The sequence below is a fragment of the Callospermophilus lateralis genome, chromosome 12 (assembly GCF_048772815.1).
Source record: "Callospermophilus lateralis isolate mCalLat2 chromosome 12, mCalLat2.hap1, whole genome shotgun sequence".
Taxonomy (NCBI): Eukaryota; Metazoa; Chordata; class Mammalia; order Rodentia; family Sciuridae; genus Callospermophilus; species Callospermophilus lateralis.
In genome coordinates, this window is record NC_135316.1 from 66,170,201 (window position 1) to 66,192,167 (window position 21,967).

Below are 21,967 nucleotides of genomic sequence, written 5' to 3' on the forward strand. Positions count from 1 at the left end.
GGCAGTATCTGACCCTCTCTGCCATTTGCATGTCTATCCCTCACGTGCAGCATTAATTGCCATTTTTACCACCACATAGCCTCCCTCTGGCCTCCCTACTCCCACCTTTGTCCTCGTGCAGACCCCTCGCCACACAGCAATCAGAGCAATTTTATATAACATGTTGCAATTTTCAAGAAATTTCAGCAAGAAAAACTGCTGACATGATTGTGCTTAAAAAGTTAGATTAAATTTATATTTTTGTAATCATTTTAAAGAATGAAAAAAATTCACTTTTTCCATGTAACATGAAGTATCACACTTTTTACTTCTAGTCCTCATTATACCAACTTAATTAACCAAAACCAATAGAATTAACTGAAAGTATTCTTGATTTTTATCTAAATTTTAAAATCTTATTTATTTAATTTAAATTTTAAATTTTAAAATAACATGGGAATTTAGGCACTGTTTATTATTAAATTCATAGTTCTTCACATATATTTTTAGCAAGAATGATTTTTTTTCTTGTTTTGATTTGTTCTACTTAGTTGTACATGACAGCAGAATGCAATTCAATTCTCTGGTTGTACATGATGTAGAGATGCATCATTTGTGTGATCATACACGTACCTAGGGTAATGTTGTCCATCTCATTCTACCATCTTTCCTATCCCCTTAGCCCCTCCCTGCCCTCCCCTTTGCCGCATCAAAAGTTCCTTCACTTCCCCCATCTCATTATGGTTCACATATTAAAAACTTCAAATATCATGTTTGACACTTCAGCACAGGTGTGCTAGTAGTGAGAAAACATACTAACATCCAAAGCAAACATGTGCTTTCTTTAATCAAGGCTTCCCTCTTCCTGTGTTCTCTAGGTCTGTCCTCAAGGATTGGAAAGTTCTCTGCTCCATTCACCACTCCCCTCCGCCACAGTTAGTCACTGTCTTCTTTTCCAGCCACTAACATGATTTTTGAATTTGTCACAACTTTTCCATTTTCACTTCATTTGCCCCTGTTTTGAGTTCCTATTTCTTCTCTCCTAAACAACTGAAATGATTTTATGATTTGATTTCTGGCTTTCACCTCCCTCTCTGCAACCTTCTCCCTTCTTGGCCATGCCATTTCCTGATGAAGACAGACCATGCCACTCCTTTGCTCTTGCATCTTCATGGCTCTTCCCTGGTTACAGACACATCAGCCTCTGCATGGTGTTCACAACCTTTTAGGATTCCTGTTCTCTAAGCTTTCTCTTCCACTAGTTTCTACCCCCAAGCACATCCCCAAACTCTGAACACTAGTCACTGTAGATACTATTTGCCATTTTCCAAGCAGCCTGGTACTCGAGTCTGTCCCCTACTCACAGGTCTCTTCTTTCTAGAGTACTGCTTCACCAGCTGGTTTCAGTCTTCAAACACTTGTGAGTGCTCAATGATGCATTAAGCAAAAGAAAACTTGTATGAATTCAACCCTTCCTTAATTACTTGTGCAAACTGACCAGAAATAACATCTCTGCTTAGGAAATATTGACATTTTAATATTTTTAGGAGCAATAGCAGTATCAACTGCCTCAAGAGTTTTGTGAAACTGAAAAGATCCAGGCAGTGCAGGGGCAAGTACAAAGCAGTAAGAGGGGGTGCAGGGGATAGTGAATAGTCACCTGGATAGTCCAGAATGCTTCTCTGTTTCTTCAGAGTAAAATGACTTATATTTGTGAATTTCCAGTAAAGGTGAGATGCCCTAAGATCTTACATGAGGGGAATGAGAAAGTTTAGTGTCTGCTAGGGTTATTGGTAATTTTACTGCTTCTTGGATAGAAAGAAAGGTAAGGTAATATATTTTCCTTTGGAACACTTAACTAGGTGTGTTTTGCTCAGCTAAGGCATGGTGGTGAGACCATAGTTTAATATAGACACTTTGACACTGATTAATTTTTTTTCTGATAGACTGATTAGGGTTCAGCTAACCATCTATGACAGTTTGGGGAAGTGTCCAGATTTGGGCCCAAGTTATTTCTTGATCCACAAATGGAAGATTACCTGTAAATTATCCAAGATGATTCGGAGGGACTGCACCTGTCGCCGAACAGCACCTGAAAATCTTTCATAGGTTGCAGCATCATATTCACTCATTTGGATCTCCTTTAGCCTGAAACCAGAGGGGCAAAAGAAGACAAGAGCTTACAGCATGTTCATGTGTTCTTTTACTCACCTATTGCTAAAATTGTATGAAATTCCTTGGAAACTCAGACTTCAAGGAGAAAAGGAAAGAAATAAGATCTCCAGCAATGCCTCAGTTCAATGTCCAGTGGTATGTTGGTGAATGAGTAAAAAAATGCTGGCCAGAACCCACCACTCCTCCCCAAACACAAAAGACCCCAATTTGTAGTACATATTTGCTGATTTCTATTGTACAAATATTACCACTACAATCAATAGAAACAGTATATATTTTTCAAATCTACTCACACAATGAGAATACACACACACACACACACACACACACACACACATACAAACACTCCAAAAATTGCAGAATCTATGTTGGTTCTATTCCTACCTTTTTGTGGAATCTTCATACTGTTTTACTGAACGATTGCACTAATTTGCAGTCCCACCAACCATGTATGAACAAACCTTTTGTCCCACATCTTTGCCAGCATTTATTGTTACTATTCGTAGTTGATCATTGTCATTCACCACAGTGACATAAAATCTTAGTGTGGTTTTGATAGGTATTTACCTGACTGCTAGAGATGTTGAATATTTCTTATTTATTTGTTGGTCATTTGTGTTTCTTCTTTTGAGAAAGATTTATTTAGTTCTTTTGTCCATTTACTGATTTTTTTTTGCTGTTAAGTTTTTGGAGTTCCTTATATATTCTGCATATTAATACCCTGTCAGAGAAGCATCTGGCCAAGATTTTCTTCCATTCTGTGGACTCTTTCCTTATGATCTTAATCATTTTCTTTGCTGTGCAGAAGTTTTTAATTTGATGGCATCCAACTTATTAATTCTTGGTTTTATTTCTTGAGTTTTGAGAGTACCTGCACCAATATAATGGAATGTTGACCTTAAGTATTCTTCCAGCAGTTACAAAATTTATAGTCTAATTCCTAAGTGATTGATCCCTTTTGATTTGACTTTGGGGCAGGGTGAGAGATAGGGATCTGGTTTCATTCTTCTACATATGGATATGCAGTTTTTCCAGCATCATTGTTTAAAAGGCTGTCTTTTCTCCAGCATATATTTTTTGGCACCTTTGTCAAGTGTCAGATGGCTCTATGTATGTGAGTTGGTCTCTGTGTTGTGTATTTTATTCCACTGGTCTTCATTTCTACTTTCATGTCAGTACTAGACTGTTTGTTTTTACTGTAGGTCTATAGTATAATTTGAGATCAGGTATTGTCATGTCTCATGTATCACATTTCTTCCTCAGAATTGCTCAATCTATTCTATGTCTCTTATTCTCACAAATGAATTTTAGGACAGTTTTTTTCTAGTTCTGTTAAGAATGTCATTGGTATTTTGATGGGTAAGGCAATGAATATGTATATTGCTTTTGGTAGTTAGGGTCGTTTAACAATATCAATTCTGCCTATCCAAGATCATGGAAGGTCTTCCATTTTCTAAGATCTTTTTATATTTCTATCTTCAGTGTTCTATAATTTTTATTATAGCTGTCTTTCACCTCCTTGGTTAGATTAATTCCCAGGAATCGTTTTAGGATATTGTGAATGGGATGGTTTTCTTCATTTCATTCTCAGAAGAGTCACTGTGGAAATACAGAAAAGTTATGGATTTATGAATGTTGCTCTTGTGTCATGCTACTTTGTTGAATTAATTTATCAGCTCTAGTCTTCTGGTGCAGTGTTTGGGGCCTTCTAAGTATAGACTCATGTCATCAGCAAACAGAAAGTTTAACTTCTTCATTTCCTATTTGTAAATCTTTATTTTCCTTCTCTAGCCTGATTGCTCTGGTTAGGATTTTAAGAACTATATTGAATAGAAGTGGTGAGGTTGAAATCCTTGTCTTGTTCCTGCTTTTACAGAAAATGCTTTCAGTTTTTCTCCATTCAGTACAGGCTTTGAGTTTGTCATCTACAGCCTTTGTAATATTGAGGTAAGTTATTTCTTTTCCTAGTTTCTCCATTCATGTTTTTAACACGAAAGGGTGTTGAACTTTATCCAAGGCCTTTTCTACATCTATTGAGATGATTATGTGATTCTTGTTCTTAATTTTGCTTGAGTGGAAAATTACATTTTATTGATTTGCATATGTTGAATCAACCTTGCATGCCTGGGATAATACACTTGATCCTGGTCTATTGTGATGTGATTTCTAATGTGGCTTGCTAATATCAAGGATTTTTGTATCTATGTTCATTAGTGATATTGGTCTGTAGTTTTCTTTCCTTAATGTGTGTGTGTCTGGTTTTGGTATGAGGATTATACTGTGTTCATAGAATATATTTGTGAATGAAGTAAATTGAGAATGACTGGTATTCGTTCTTCTTTCAAGGTCTGGTAGAACATGGCTGAGAAAACACTGGGTCCTGGGCTTTGCTCTGTTGGAAGGTTTTGTGCTGTTGCAATTTTACTACTTGATATTTGTCTGTTTAGGTTTTCTATGTCTTTCTGGTTCTTAACTTGGGCAGCTCATGTTTGTCCAGAAATTTGTTGGTATCTTATGGATTTTCCAGTTTATTGGAGTATAAAATTTCAAAATAATTTCTAATGATTGTGTGTGTTTTAGAAGTGTCTGTGATGATATCTCCCTTTAAATCTCTAATTTTGTTTATGTGGGCCTTTTCTCTTTCTTTTGGTTGATTTTGCTAAGGATTCATCAATCTTATTAAGCTTTCCATAGAACTCTTTATTACATTGATCCTGTATATTTTTATTCTCTATTCATTAATTTGGACTCTGATATTATTTCCTGTCTTCTGATCATTTTGGAATTAATTGGCTCTTCCTTTTCTAAGGCCTTGAAGTGGAACATAAGTTTATTTGGGATATCTCTATTTTTTTAATATAGGTACTCATTTTTTCTCTTAGAACTGCTTTCCTACTGTCCAAGAGATTTTGATGTCTTGTATCTCTTTTCTTATTTGTTTCCTAAAAATTTCTGGATTTCTTTTCTCATATATTCTATGATCATATTTTATTTAAATAGTGGTGTTCAATCACCATGTGCTTATGTAGTTCCTTTTTTTGCTATTGTTTTCTAGTTTTATTCCATTATGATCTGATAAGATGCTCATATATATGTGTATATATATATATATATATATATATATATATATATATATATTTGTGACTTATATCGTGACCTAGAAATATATAATATTTGTGAGTTATATCGTGACGTAGAATATGGTCAATAATGGAAAAGATTCCATGAGCTTCTGAGAAGAAGGTAAATTCAGCTATTTGGGGGTGAAATATTCTGTAGATGTCTATTAAGTACATTTGATTTATAGTATTAAAGTCAGAAAAATCCTTATTAACTTTATATTTGGATGATCTGTCTGCTGGTGATAGGGATTATTGCAAACAACTTTTATTTAGATCTTGTTTTTTGATCCAATCCATTAATCTGTGTCTTTTAACTGGGGAGTTGAGACCATAAGCATTCAGGGTTATTATGGATATGTGTTTGTAGATTTCTGATATTTTGGCTTGTTTACTACATTTAATTTTGTCTTAATTTTCATTTAGTTGGTTGTTCTTCTCATGGTCATCATCTATTTAGGAGCTTTGGGGGTTATTTTTGGGTACATCTTTGTGCAGTCTATCTTTGAGTATTCTTTGTAGTGCTTCTTTGCTGATCATAAATTCTTTTAGCGTATCCCTGTCATGTAAAGCTTTTCTTTCGGCATCGATTTTGAAAGAGCTTTGCTAGATTTAGAAATCTTGATTGACAAAATTTTAAGAGCTTTTTTTGAATATCTCACTCCAGGCCTCTTCTGTAGAATCTGAGTTCAGAAGCCCGAAGTGAGCCTTACTGGCTTGCTCCTAAATGAGACCTGATGGTTTTCTCTTGCAGCTTTTAGTGCTTTTTCCTTCTTTTCTATGTTTGGTACTTTGATTATCATGTGTTTTAGGTTCTATTTTGACCTTGTCTATTTGGGGCCCTATATGCCCCCTTTATGTGGATGCTCCCTCATTTCTGATAAAGGAATATTTTTCTTTTACTGTCTCATTGAAAATGTTCTTAATGCAGTCAGCCTGTATTTCCACGTTCTTTTCTATGCCAATGACACTCAGGTGTGCTCTTTTAATCCTGTCCCAGAGTTCTTGTGCATTCTGAATATGGTGTTTTATTTTCCCCCTTTATTACATGCTGAGTATTCAAGTTCCTTTACCCTGTCTTTTTTTTTCTTTGACCCATTAAGAATAAATTATTTTTACCTGTAAAGAAATGCATCACAAAAATGATATTAAAATAATAACTTTTTATAACGATAATATTTGATGAAGAGGATAAAACTTTCACTGAAGGATGGGATTAGGAATATTTAGCCAATACACATTAACTTTCACCATGTGATTTTAGAAATTCCAATTTGTTTATAATTCTACTTTGGAAATTCCAATTTGTTGATAGAATTTCTCTCTAGTTGGAGCAAGACTTCTTTACATATTTGGACTAGTCTTGTTTCCAACTTTTCTGGCCATACAAATTTTCTATTTCAAAGGCATACCTAATTTACAAAACGTGCAAGAAATAGCTCTTCGATGTACTACTTCAAACTGTAAATATGAATTCTCATACAATGAAGCATAAAGTCAGGGCTTTTTAAAATGGGCTGATAAAAAAATTTAAGAAATACTCTGATTTTTAAGTTCTAAACAGATGGTGCTGGTGCCGTGGAAGTGCTTTCACTGTTACTTGAGATGCAAGTGTGTCTCGTGGCAAAAAAACTAAAGAAATTCTCTATTGTAAGTTCTAAACAGCTAGTGCTGGTATCATGGAAGTAATTTCAGTAGTCCTTAGGATGCAAATGTGTCTCCTGGCTGTGGTGGTGGTGGTCACATCAACCTATATGACTGATGAAATCATAGAGTTGTAGGGGACTGGCAACCCCCCCCCCCCCCCGAATAAACCTTCTTCTCCCCCTTTTTACAAAAATTCTTCTAAAGATGATGCACTTTTGCTTTGGGTCCTTTTCCCATACTATGTAAAACAGTCACAACTAGTACTTTCTTTTCTTTTTAATAAATTGCTGGAGGTTTAAAAGATGAACCATATGTCCCTATCCTAAAAGAGCTTGAAAATCAAATAAACAAAAAGTTGAAACAGAGAATATTTAAAAAAAAATAAAAAAGAAAAGCTGATATATATATATACATATATATACACACACACACACACATATGTGTGTGTGTGTGTGTGTGTGTGTGTGTGTATATATATATATATATATATATATATAAAAGCTGATATATATCTACCAGGTATTTTGTCTTCCCTTTTTAATTTTTGTAAATTTAGATAAAAGACAAATCAAAAGTTTCCAGCCCAAGCTAGGTGAAGTCGGAGAGAGAAAAAAGCAGACCATACAGCAAATACCTTTCTGACACCTGCAGTTTCCAAAACCACTAAGAACACTTTCATTAAAATTAATTTAATTGTATGAAAATTTATATAAAATTATGTAATTAATATTAAATAATCTGATTTATGTTAAACTTTATTTAAATTAAATTTATTTTATTAAATTAATTTAAATAAAATTTAATAAATTTTTAGATATAAATTATATTGTAATTTAATATAAATTAATTTATTAAATTAATAAACAAAACTAATTAAATAATAAATTTAAATTAAATGTAATAAAACTGACAAATTAATTAATAAAATAAATTTAAATTAAATGTAATAAATTAATTTATATTCAATTATAATATACTTTAAACTTTTATATTATATTGAATTTTAAAATTAATTTTAATAAAAATGTACTTAATGGTTCTAGAAACTACAGGTATCAGAGAAGCCCTTGCCACATAATCTGCTTTCTCTCCTCTCCAACTTTACCCTACTCAAGCTGGAAACTCTTGATTCATCTTTTATCTTAATTTGCAAAAATACAAAGATTAATTTTAAATAGCCCTATTGTTAAATACCCAGAGAAGCATGTAGATAAACAGTCCAGATTTTAATGATACATTCTTACAGATTTATAGTAGGTGTATTCCTGAGTTAATTTACTTTCCTTATATAAGGAAAATTGCCTTAATAAATTATTCTAAGATTGCCTTTTTATTTATTTATCATGTTGCTCAACAATATGCGCTGGGGATATGGTAACATTCAGAATAATGATCTTAAAGCTTGACATAAGAGAGGAGAGCTAAAATATTCCTGCTAATGATTTAAAAAAGAAATTTCTCAAGGTTAGGCCTTTCCTAGAGAGTGAAAGAAAGTTGATATTTCTATTTTTAACCTTAGTTTAAAAGTCTATAAACCTCACAATTTTCATAGTTTATAGGGATGTCAGTCTCCTTGTATGGCCCAAAAGGTTAATGAAAATACAGTTTCCCTAAAATCACAAACTTGCTGATTTGATTGTCTTAAGGAGGTGGTTACTGATTTAATTTTAGTTGTATTTGACAATTTCAGATAATCTTGTTATCAATGGAAGCATTACTTCTGGAAAGAATGCAATATCAAGTGGCAGGTTTTCTTTGTTCTGAAATACAATGGATATAAGAAAGGAGGCCCCTACACGTGAACCCAGGGGCATCATCTCACTTGAGGACAGACTTCTCTCCAATTCTTGGCTCAAACCAAGCTCCCAGTTCAAGAAGGGCCCTGCACACCTGCAACTGGTACAACTCTAGGCAACTACATTTCCCAGAGACAGCATGACACCATCTAGTCTGTGTTCTCAGGCCTCCCTTCCCTTTTCTTTCACCTCTCTCTTCCTATTCACATTCCATTGCCTTGTTTCTCAAAATCCTCGCTCTTAGGTAACTGTCATCATTCTCCTCAGGCAGTTGGTTGATAAAGAATTAAGCCAGTGGCATGCTGGAGCCAAAAGGTACCAGCTTGTGAGAGATAACTGCTCAATATTCAGGAATTTTACAAGCAACCTGTCATCAGCCTTGGAGGAAATGCTTGTACCCAGGAAATCGGCATTGTTAACACTCCCTACTGGCCTGTGAGGAGCTGGCTTATCTGCACACCACTGGGTACTACACTGCCCAGAGGACTTGCAGTCTTAGTGGGTACTCCTGAAAACCTTAAAGATTCAAAACCAACTTCCATCTCTGAGATTTCTCTAACAGGGAATATTTTCTAACAGAGGTAAGTGATAAAAATAATAGAGCCATTGCCAAGGGTTACCACATAGGCACACCCCTAGATCATCTTGGTCCAAGTTGGCTCTACAGATATATATCACTAGGAGATATGGCAGGAAAAGGTCAGAAAGGCAATGCCTTTCTGGGTCAAGAAAGATTCCCAAAGATACATGTACACGTAACCATTATATAAAACAATTCTGTAACACTGACCTGCTGAGACAGACTGTTTTCTGAGTTACTGACCAAAACAAAGAATGAAGCATGCTTTCCAAGAGGGGACCATGCTTCTTGCACCACCACAAAGGATGTGGAGGTCACTCAGTCTGTGCACTGAAAAACTAAGTTTACTGAATGCCAATTAAATAATCTAATGATTTCTAAAACTGAAAATAGGTCTTAATAGTCTACTGAGATCTTCAAAAGTCAAAACTTCTGAACTAGTGCCTAAAGAAAGGCCAACCTTTGTTACCTAAGTTGCATTGAACTGCACTTATTCATAGCCCCAGAATATTTTCTTTAAAAGAGGGAATGGATCAATGGTGCTTAATATAAATTAGTCATCTTTTCCATGTATTTCTTTCCATGCTTCTCTAAAGAATTGATTGTGTGCTAACTCTGTACCAGTCACTGTCACGGCTATACACAAGAACATTTAAGTTGTAGTCCCACATTGGGTTTCAGAAGATTCTGTGCATTTCAAAAATAGATGGTGAAGGAAGTACTACTGAAAGCCCTCATAGAGATTCTACCAGTAATATACAGAGAAATCACTTTCTGATTTGCTCACTATAATTAGAAATGACATTTGAAAGTTATAACCTTTTACCTTTTTGGCCCCACAATAATAGTCATCAAAAGTCTTTGAAAGTATATGATTTTATTTCTTTTTTTTTTTTACAGTACTCATTTTTAGTATATATTAGGATATTGTACAATTTTCAAAGCTAGTAACCGGATCTTTTTCTACGTGTATTTAAAGCTTAACAAAATAAAAGTATTTCACAAAAGTCCATATTACAGTACTGTTGAAATATGAGGCATAGACTAATTATGTATTTATGGGTTATAAACAATACATTCATTTTAAAGAATAAACAATGTGAATAACATCTTGGTTAAAATAAATATCATGGTAAATGTTAACGGCAACACCTGAAGTATATGAATACAAGGAAGGTGTTTTGTAATAGACACTACATAGAATGGTAGAGCATTCATGAAATGGCTGTATCTTACTAACTATACAATCATTGCACATTGTTGAGCATTTTATTTATATGGATACTCTTCATTCACCATTCCTAAACCTCAACATACAAAAGTTACTCGAGGCTTTCCTGAGTAACTGGTACCAATGTTTAAATAAGGTTTAGAATCGGATGTACCTTCTAATTTCTACTTTTCAAATCAATTCAAATGTTTAAATCTTAGAACATTCATAGGCAATTAGAACTTGCAATCATCTTAATTTTGAAAAATTATCTCACTCAAAATTAAATTTGATTTTACCCAGTGGTTTCTTCAGTAAAAATGGGAACACTAGGATGAAAGACATTGAAACGGAAGTTTGCATCAACAGAAAATAGTAACATTCTCCTGACCAAACTCTTCGTAGTCACTTTTTAGCAGGAAGGCTCAGAGAAGAAATCTTGTCACTGTAAGGGAATTAAGCTAATGAACTTTACATTCGTGTGTTCAAGACTGCAAGGAAGAGGATCTCTTCCAACCAGAGAGATTTCTTAGTCGATTATGTTATATTAAAACAACAGTGACACTAATGGTCAATAAAACCCCACCTGTTCAGGCTTCTGGGGATAAACCTATTGATGCACAGTGTAAATGTTTTGAGTCATCAGAATCTGGGAAATACAATGCATCCAGCCCTCATTAAAAACACCAACCAGGTTTCCTTTGCCTATTCCTAGAAAACACTACCCTTCAGATATGTGCAACCTATTAAATTGAAAGATGTATACTGTTTGCCCTGTATATAGTTTGGAACTTTACAAGTTAGCTGAAAGTATTCAAATGAGCCAAAGAAAACTACGGTGGGGGAAGCCAGCAGTTGTATTGCCTGAACATAAGGTTTTCAGGTTGGCAAGATAATCCAACCCAAGACTTGGTGGTGGCATGCACAGCGTCCTTTAAGAGTGACTGCCACTCCGTGTCAAAATTCTGTAAAGAACTGGTTGCTACATTCAGGGAAAACACATCTCCATAACAGCATTTACTAAACTCTACCCATTTCCTTGAACTATATTAAGCATTACCATCTCTCATCTTCATGCTTACAGTACTCTGCTCAAGTTTCTCAACAGAAATATTAATGTCACAATGGCCAGTTTTCATTTCCTTGAACAGTTAAAAATTATAACATTGTCAAATGAAAACTATGTCAACATTCACAGGTACATTATAATACACATCCTTTCTTCCTCTAACAAAATACGTGTATACAAGGTGGCCCAAATTTTTTAAGTTTTCAATCTGAGAAATTGTTGGTATACTGAAAATTTCTCAAAAGGGAATTATGTTCTCAAAATCAAACACTAATGAACTATAAATAAGAAAATAACTTGAATATAAAAATTTCTGAAGGGGAGCAGTCAGGACTTTAACAAAACATATGCTTACATTATAGTGTACAATGAGATAAAATGCCTTTAGATTTATAAAGAAATCTAGTACTGCAAAATTATTCAAATATGTTTCAAATGTACAAATATTAAAAACAAAAACCTTGAGCAAGGTGCAACTTTACACTAAACAAATCCTTAACCACTTTTTAAACGGATTCATTTATACCATTTAAATGCAGAGAATATCAGCGATATTAAAGCAAAACAAAGACTTTTCAGTGTCTGACTCACATTTCATCCCCAAATCTTTTCACATTTAATAGTTGCATTTTGAATGTCAAAGCTGAGTTTTAAATGTTTCTCAAAGTCTGTTTACACTTATTAGCATTGTAGCTTTCAGATATGTAATTCTAAGGACTAAGACACATACTTCAAATGTTAAAAATCACAAAAGTTCATAATGTTGTTCATTTCAATATCCATAAATGACTAAAAAGCAAAAGTCAAATATTCAGATACTTTTGATCAGGTTTCACACCCCTCCTCATGTGCGCCAAGTGCACTTCCAATATTTGGCACTCAGTCTATCGGCAGAAAACGCCATAATTCTAAAAGCCTTTAGGTATGGGGGCGAAAAACTCATTTGCTTTCCTAACATGCATTTTCATAATCCTGAAGACATTCTGAGTTTCCATAAAGGTGATTTTGACTGGTACAAAATGAAGCTTACATGAAAACTGGTTAAGGATTCAAAGCACATTAGCTCTGAAAATACTAATCTTAATATCCAGACAAAAAGGGGAGAGGTATGATTTGCACAAAAATACTTTAAATATTTTCTTCATATTCTTCATGATCTTATGCGTGTTTAGCTGCTTGCAGTGCATGCGTGCATCCTCTTGGCCACATCATAGACATAGGTGATATCTGGTCGCTTCTCTGGATCCAGGTTGATACACATATTGACTAACCGTCGTAGTTCCTCTGAATAGTGATCTGAAGGAAGAGGTGGGTAGTCACACTGTTCTATCTTCTTACACAGTGAGTACAGATTCATTTTGTCACCATAGAAAGGACTCTGTAGGGCAGCCATCTCATATAGTAGACAGCCAAGAGACCAGATGTCAGATTTGAAGTTGTATCCATTTTCATGTATTCTCTCAGGAGACATATAATAAGGTGTGCCCACTAAAGAATGTGCAGCTGTGGTTTTTGAGCTGAAAAACCGACCAAGCCCAAGATCTCCAAGTTTTACCACGCCAGTGGCTGTAATGAACACATTAGCTGGTTTTATATCTCTATGCATGACTCTTCGAGAATGCATGTGTTCCAATGCACTGCACAGCTGAAGAAAGTACTTCCATACGGTTCTCTCAGGAATTAGCCTCTTCTGTTTCTTAAAATGCTTTATCATTCTGGATAGATCACCAGCATCTGCTAATTCCAAAACTATGTTTAGTTCATTATCTTCAATGAATGATGCATAATATTTAATTACATTTGGATGGTTGAGTTGCTTAAGGAGATCGATTTCTTTGATGCAATCAGCACGTGCTTTGGCATCCATTAAATCAAATATCTGTACTTTTTTTAAAGCTACTGCCACTCCATCCAACAGACAGGCTGCTCTATACACTTCACTAAATTGTCCACGACCACTCTTCTTTTCTATTCGAAAGTTGGCTAATGTATTATAGCCCATATCCGGTCGTAAGGCCTTCTGTGGTTGAAACTGAGGAACAGGTGGCCCTTGCATTCCTTGTGATTGCTCATCCATTGTCTGAAGCAATAGGAATTTCAGAACTCAGGAAGTTGAGAGTTTTCCATTCTCCCGCCCTCGAGGGACACCCAGTGAGCCCGCGGCTCTGCTGGGCACCTCGGTGGAGAGGCCCGCTGGGCCAGGGGCTGAGGCTGCGAGGGCAGGAGCCAATAGGCCACCTCCCGCCGCGCCGCCCCCACGGACACTGCAGGCTCAGGAACCCACCCTGCACCATGATTTTATTTCTAAGGAAAAATGTGATGTAGCTTTATAGCATTGTTGAGAGGAACATAAATGTAACAAATTAAAAATATACTTTACAGGGAATATCATGAAATATAGCAAGAAAATTTTGGTTTATAATTAACCCATGTTTCTGAAAATATAGAGTCACATTTTAATTTTAAAAAAATGGATTTTAAATAATGGGTTCTAGGAACTGCAGTTGTAGCAACACTTTGATTTATTTTATACTTGTTTGCTATTGGAAAAACACATGTTTATGTCAAAGCACATCAAAGAATGTGCAGCTGTGGAGAGCTCAATAAATATCGTCTTGCAAGCTGTACTCATTTTAAAATATGATCAATAATGGAAAAGATTCCATGAGCTTCAGAGAAGAAGATAAATTCATTTCAGCTGTTTTGGGATGAAATAGTATGTAGATGTCTATTAGGTATATTTGATTTATAGTATTAAGTCAGAAAAATCCTTATTAATTTTATACTTGGATGACCTGTCTGCTGGTGATAGGGGTTCTTGCAAAGAACATTTAGTTGGATTTTGTTTTTTGATACAATCCATTAATCTGTGTATTTTAACTGAGGAGTTGAGGCCAGTTGCATTCAGGGTTATTGTGAATATGCGTTTGTAATTTTCTGATATTTTGGTTTGTTTACTACATTTAATTCTGTCTTAATTTTCATTTACTTGGTTGCTCTTCTCATGGTCATCATCTATTTAGGAGCTTTGGGAGTTAGTTTTTGGGTATATTTTTGTGCAGTTTATCTTTGAGTATTCTTTGTAGTGCTTCTTGGGTGATCATAAATTCTTTTAGCTTATCCATGTCATGTAAAGCAATTCTTTCTACATCAATTTTGAAAGAGCTTTGCTGGATTTAGAAATCTTGACTGACAAAATTTCTCTTTAAGAGCTTTCTTTGAATATCTCATTCTGGGCCTTGTTCTTCTTTAGGATCTGAGTTCAGAAGCCAGAAGTTAGCATTTGTGGCTTGCTCTTAAATGAGACCTGATGGTTTTCTCTTGCAGCTTTTAGTGCTCTTGCCTTCTTTTCTATGTTAGGTATTTTAATTATCGTGTGTAAAAAAACCAAAAAGTTGAAACAGAGAAAATTTTTTAAAAAGAAATAAAAAAGAAAGAAAAGATGATATATATTTAGAGCTACCAGGTATTTTATCTATCTTTTTGATTTTTGTAAATTAAGAAAAAAGATATATCAAAAGTTACCAGCCCAAGCTAGGTGAAATCGGAGAAGAGAAAAAGCAGATCATACAACAAATAACTTTCTGACACCTGGAGCTTCCAAAACCACTAAGAACACTTTCATTAAAATTAATTGTATGAAGATTAATATTAAATTATGTAATGAATATTAATTAATCAGATTTATATTAAATTTTATTTAAATTCATTTCTTTACATTTTATTAAATTAATTTAAATAAAATTTAATAAATTTTTAAATATAAATTATGTTGTAATTGAATATAAATTAATTTTATTAAATTAAAAAGCAATACAAATAAAATTTTAAGTGCTACATCAAAAAAAATAAAGTTAAAATAAATGTAATAAAACTATCATAAAATTAATTATTAAAATAAATTTAAATTAAAGGTAATAATATTAATTTATATTTAATTATAATATAATTTGTATTTAAAAATGTGTTTCATACTAAATTAATTTTAATAAAAATGTTCTTAATGGTTCTAGAAACTACGGGTGTCAGAGAAGCAATTGCCCCATAATCTGCTTTCTCTCCTCTCCGACTTTCACCCAGCTCAAGCTGGAAACTCTTGATTCATCTTTTATCTTAATTTACAAAAATAAAAAGATTAATTTTAAATCCTTTTTTTGATAACCCAGAGAAGCGTTTAGATAAACAGTCCAGATTTTAATGATACATTCTTACAAATTAACTTTTCCATTGGAAATGATTGATGTATTAAGACTTTTGGTTTGACTCACATTTAACGTGTAGAAATCATTTTCCTTATGGCCATATTTAACACCTAGAAAATTGAATTTAACCTGAAGTGACTTTGTAGCCAATTGAAATAGTGAAATGGATAGGTTTTGATTAAAGAATTTTGATAAAGAGAATCTTAGAATTGAACCACTAAATTTCATATCTGGGCCCTCCAAGTGTAATTTTGTTTTAGTAGTTGGACAATGTTGAACAAAAAGTCCTGATAAAGAACTATTAAGCCTCGTTTGCTCCTCTGGTCTCAAGGGTATGTTGGGGACACTTTTGAATCTTCCCATTCAAAATGGCTATATTTAACACCTAGAAAATTGAATTTAACAATTGAAATAGTTAAATGTATACTACCAAATAATCCTTGTTCTCTTTCCATAATGAAGTCTGGAGTTGCTGCTGGAGGTCAAGGACATCCTAGGTGTATGAAACTGGAGACATTCTAGCACAAAGAGCTCCTCTCTCCACGTCTTTCTGCTGGATAATTTGAGTGAGTTTCTCAACCTCATATTTACACAGCTGATTGAACTGTTTGGTTAAAGATACATTCTTTGAATTACAAAGTTGAATCTCAAGGATTCGTCCTTTGATTCTTTTCACAAATTTTTCCATTTTGGCTTTACATATGGCATGGTTTTCACTCCCATTTTCTATATTAAGGCTTTTCACTTTTGTTTCTGGAAAACTATCAGCATTCTCTGTTTGAATGTCCTGTGTCTCTTCATGCCCCTGGGCTTTTATTTGTTCGATGGTTTTCTGCAAATTCTTAATTTCCTTCTCTTTTTTAAAAAACAATTGGGTATGTGCAGCCTTCATCTGCTCATACTGGTATTTGAATTTATCTGTTTCCTCCTTCTGCTCCTGTAGAGACTGAAGTAGTTGCTTTTGACTCTGGTTTTGATCTTCAATGACCTTTTGATGATGTGTAATTTCCTCTTCCAGACGATTCTTGATGACATTCAGTTGAGATACCTCAGATTCTAGTTCTGTGATACTATCAAGGGTTTGAGGCTCAGCCACAGCTCCAACTTGATTCCGCTGTTCCCTAAGTCTTTCCAATTCTTCTTGCAGATGTCTGTTTTCTTCTTTCGTGGAGCTATGACTTCGGTCTTTTGCCTCTATGGTCTGCCTTAAAGTTTCATTTTGTTTTAAGGCCTGAGAACACTTATCTAAATCCTTTTGCAGTTCTGAACTTTCTTGTTTGAGTTGGCCAATAAAAACTTCTTTCTCATTTATAAGTTGCATCAATTGCTTCTGTTCTTCTAAACAAGATGCCAATATTTCCTTAGTTTCTTTTTGATCAGTAGCCATTTGCTCAATATTCTTTTTGAGTCCTGCTATTTCAAAGTCTTTCTCTTGACTGAGTTGCACTACATGCTCCTGTTCCAGCTGTAAGGCAGAGGTATTCCAATTACATACATTTGAGAGTTCCTGAATAGTCTGCCTGTAATTGTTTGCCTCTTCCAACAGTCTCTTTTTGGCCTGACACAGTTCTGCTTGTATCTGTTCTTTCTCTCTTTTCAGCGTCTCCATAATAGTGTCTTTTTCTAGAGAAATTTGGTTGTTACCAGCAATAGATTCTTCCAACTGATGCCTTACATCTTCACATGCTGAAATCAACTTGTCATTTTCCATTTTCAGATCAAAAGCAACTTTCTTTAAATTTTCATTGAGCTGTTCTACTTCTGCAAGATTTTGCTTCAAGTTTGTAATTTCGACTTCCCCTTCTTTAAGCAAATCATCCTTAAAATTAGAGTCTTCATTAACAGCATGTCTTAACTGGTTCTGAACTCTACATAGTTCCTCTTCCTTTTGGCTAATGTACTCCTTAAGTTCCAGGTTTTCCTGCTGGATATTGAAACTACTTTTTTGTGAACGACGTAGCTGACCTACTAAATCTTTGACTTTAACTTCAAGCTTCTGCTTGGTTAAATGCAAACCACAGAGGCTCAGTGCACTCTCAGTTAACTTGTCTTTCTGTACATGCAATGCTTTAGTTATCTCCATTTTATCCTCCTCAAGTTGATGAACTCTCTTTTTTTCATCATCCAGATCTTGTTTCAACTTCTTGATTAGACCATCTCCTTCATTTTGCTGTTTTGATAGCTCATCTATTATCCAATTCATGTGCTTTGTGGTTTCCCGGTGTTCACTGTACAGATATTCTAACTGAGCTATCAGCATTTCCTTTTCGTTAATACTCTCATACAGCTCTTGCTCCTTAGCCTCCAAGTTCAGTGTTAAGTCATGTATTTGTACATTCAAATTCATGTCTGTTGAAGCCGCACTTTTAATGACTTCATATTCCCAGCTCAGTTTGCAAAGTGATATCTGAAGTTCTTCCTTTTCTTGACTCAATAATGACTTCTCTTTTTCTAAAACTTGGACATGCATTTGAAGTTTCAGATTGTCTTCAGCAAGGCTGGTATCCTGTCTTAAACTACTCAGTCTCATTCTTTCAGCATCAGACAGGGCTTGCTGGAGTCTGAACACTTCTCCCACTGATGAACTCTGCGGAGAAATTGTTCCCTTTTCTGCAGCAGGATCACTCTGCTCCATCAGAGAAGGCTGCAATTTACTACATTCCACTTTCAGGGTTTCACACTCTTCAATTATTTGTCTCTTTTCCACCCTGAGCTGCTCCTTTTCTCTCTTCAGGACATCTCTGTCGTGTTCTGCAGAAGATAATTTTTTCTTTATGACTTTGATTGTATCCTCAAGTTCTTTGATTCTTCTTGTGGACTCTAGTTTTTCAGTTTGTAGAACCTGAATAGTGTTTTGCATCTCCCAGACTTGAGACTCATCAGTGACTGTAACTCCTGAGTCACCTTGGTGTAACAGCTTTTCCAGTTCTGCGATCCGTCCTTCATAGTCATTTGACTCCTGTTGATGCTGGTGATTTAACTCTGCCAGTTTCTGTTGATGTGCATTCTGCAAAACGGACATTTCATGTTGGTGATGATCCATGTCCTGACTTCGGTTTTGTTCCAGGACCTTAATTGTATGGTGTAGTTTGCTGATTTCACTTTGATCTGAATCATTTGTTCCTTGTGCCTGCGTGTTACGCCTCCAATGGCCAACTTCACATTCAAGTCTTGAAACTTCATTTGACAATATATTTATTTCCTGTTGTGATGAAATTATGTCACTAAAGTCCTTGGCATAATCACAGAGAGGCGACAAATGATGGCTGAGTGCATAACCAAATGAACAAGGTGCGCTGGTTGCTGGTACACCACCCGCTCCTGAAGGTACTGATTGAGCAGCTGACTGCAGGCTCAACACCTGCTCCTGTAGTGCCATCTGGCTTGCTTGAAGATGGCTGATGTCTACCTCTTTCTGTTGCAGCTGATTTGGGTAACTTGTAGATTGAAGGTTTATCTGAAGCTGTGATGCTTCATCCTTTTTTTCCAGATCAGTACAATACTTTTTAAGTCTTGTATTCTCTGATCTCAACCTTGATTCTGTGGTTTCAATTTTTTTTATTCGACAACGAAGTGAACTGTCTTCCACAGCTTTGGAGACCTCCACAGGCCTATCTATGATGCAGTTGGAGACTTGGTCAGTGGGGGAAGCCAAGCTGCCTCCCACCTGACCCAAGGACTGGCCCAAGCCGAAGCCTAGACCTCTAAACCATGAAAACATTGCTAGAGCTTCAGAGAGCCCTCAGCTCTGCTCTAAAAACCGCTCTATGACCATCCACCTTCCAGCTGAATGTCCTGGAGCGTTGCAAGGATCAATTATGACCAAAGCATTCAGAATTCTGGGGAGTGCAGGGTTCCTGTCACCTTGGCACTCTGCCTTAAAGGTAGAGGCCTGTCCTGGACTCTGACTAGAGACTTGCCACCAGGGGCTCAGTCACCCCCGCGGGGCCTCTGCTCCCTCCCTGGACTTTCAGCCCTCTGGTTGGGTGACTTCTCCCTCAGAGTTAGTGACTCCCCCAGCTCCAGCTGGTCCTGCCACCTCCATGCTGGCCGCCAGAACAGCCCCATCTGAGAGCCTTTACCCTGTCTTGGAGGCCTGAAGTTGAAGTTCTGTCCTCAAGGACTCAAGTTTTCTATGAAATCTAATCTGTTGGTGATGGTTTCCAGTGGAATTTTCTTTTCTTTCCTTTTTTTTAATATATGACAACAGAATTATTACAATTCTTATTACACATATAGAGCACCATTTTCCACATCTATGGTTTTATGCAAAGTTTTTGCACATCAATTCATGTCTTCATACATGTACTTTGTATAATAATGATCATCAGATTCCACCATCATTTCTAACCCCATGTCCTCTCCCTTCCCCTCCCACCCCTCTGGCCAATCTAGAGTTCCTCTATTCCTCCCATGCTGCCTCTCCCTATCCCTCTATGAATCAGCCTCCTTATATCAACAGAAACATTTGGCATTATCTTCTCTAATTCCATCCATTTACCTGTAAATGCCATGATTTTATTCTCCTTTATTGCTGAGTAATATTCCATTCCATATATATATGCCACATTTTTTTTTTATCCATTCATCTATTGAAGGGCATCTAGGTTGGTTCCACATTTAAGGTATTATGAAGTGTGATTTGTATCTTTCATTTCTATGATTTCTGACTGATTTCTTTTCAATATTTCTATTTCTTTACTGAAGTGTTCTTTTATCTCCAATATTAGCTGTCTTCATTCATTGCTTAGATCTTCTTTTAGTTTAACATTTTAATAACCATTTTTATAATCTTTGTCTGAAATTTCATCTACTTCCATATCAGTCGGATCTTTTGTTAGGAGATTCTGAATTTTGGAGGAAATTTCTTGGCCTATTTCCTCATGTTTTCAGGGGTCTTGGTTAGACTTGTGCCTCAGTTTAGATGGATTCTCCTTTCTCTTTTAAGTCCTCTTGTGGATAGTTGTCTTTTTTGCTTAATGAGTAGATATCCAAGAGTGCAACCTGAGGTGCCCCTCTGATTGTTCCTACTTGGGACCTTTTTTTTTGGGGGGGGTTGAGGGTTTTGTTTCCCCAAGTCTCTGCCCTTGAAGTAATCTGAAGGATCAGGTGGGGCTAGATCATCATGTGTGGAGTGAGATTTGCTGTTACTAACTTGGCAGAGTTGTGAGTATTGCTCCACCGCAAGATCTTGACTCTATGATCTTGAAATGTCCCGATCACTTCCCAGCCCCTCTTACAGCAAGTGGGAGCCAGGAATAGCACTACTGTTAGCAACAGATGTACAGTGTCTGCTGTCCACTTTGACATCTATAGCAATAATTGCCACCTATATAGGAATGTTGAGGTGAGCATCAGTACCATCAATACCAAAAATAAAAAATCACGAACTCAATCAAGAATTAAACAGCAGATATCTACTATGTCATGTATTCTATCAATAATCACAACAACATGAATGGGGTATGAATTACATTAACTATCTAATTCTATTAGAAGGCAAGAAAAGTTTGAAATATGTTAAGTAAACAAAAGAGAGTCAGGAGATAGGTAGCAAAAGAAATAACAAGTAGATAAAATACATTAATTAGCCAACCACAGGAATATGGTTTATTTGTCCCATAACTAATAAGGAAAATGTGTATTATATGGTATAATTGCTAATACACACATCATAATTTAGGAAAATAAGTTCAAGAACACCAAACTCTATGAAAGTTCATGTATTCTTTGAATCTGAATTAAAATATAGCACTAATCAACAGGGTAGACACTAGAGTGACACAAATAAATTATGAAAGTCAAGTATAAATACATATGGAAAAATGAATTTATAAAAATACATATAACCAATAGTATGAACCCATTGAATGAGTTAGGAGAAAAAATAGATTATGAAACATCATGAATAATATATCTAATTATGTTTTTGACAAAGTAGCTGTGGTTGAGTTTCAAGGAGCTGGAAATATTTAGCCATGTCCAAATCAAGCACTGTTTTCTCTGGGCTAATTATTCCTAGTTCTTCTCTCATAACTTATGTGGCTTAAGTTCAAGCACTTTCACCATTCTACTCACATCTCTTTGGATATATTCTGCCTTAACATAATCCTATAGAAGATGACTATTAACAAATGATAGTTGAAGAATAGCTCGATTAGCTGCTTAGAGAAGAGGCCCATTCTATTTT

The 21,967-nt window shown here is 35.3% G+C and overlaps 1 protein-coding gene and 2 pseudogenes across 1 annotated transcript in view; all 3 read right to left on the reverse strand.

Annotated features, from left to right (window-relative positions):
- Vwa8 (von Willebrand factor A domain containing 8) overlaps positions 1-21,967 on the reverse strand; it is a 392,265-nt gene that overhangs the window by 24,978 nt on the left and 345,320 nt on the right. The window contains exon 40 of the mRNA XM_076872295.1: positions 2,019-2,127. Within this exon, the coding sequence (XP_076728410.1) occupies positions 2,019-2,127 (109 nt within the window). The remainder of the gene's footprint in view (positions 1-2,018; positions 2,128-21,967) is intronic.
- On the reverse strand, positions 12,346-13,916 carry LOC143411527 (serine/threonine-protein kinase Nek7 pseudogene; annotated as a pseudogene).
- Positions 16,193-19,498, reverse strand: LOC143411793 (thyroid receptor-interacting protein 11 pseudogene; annotated as a pseudogene).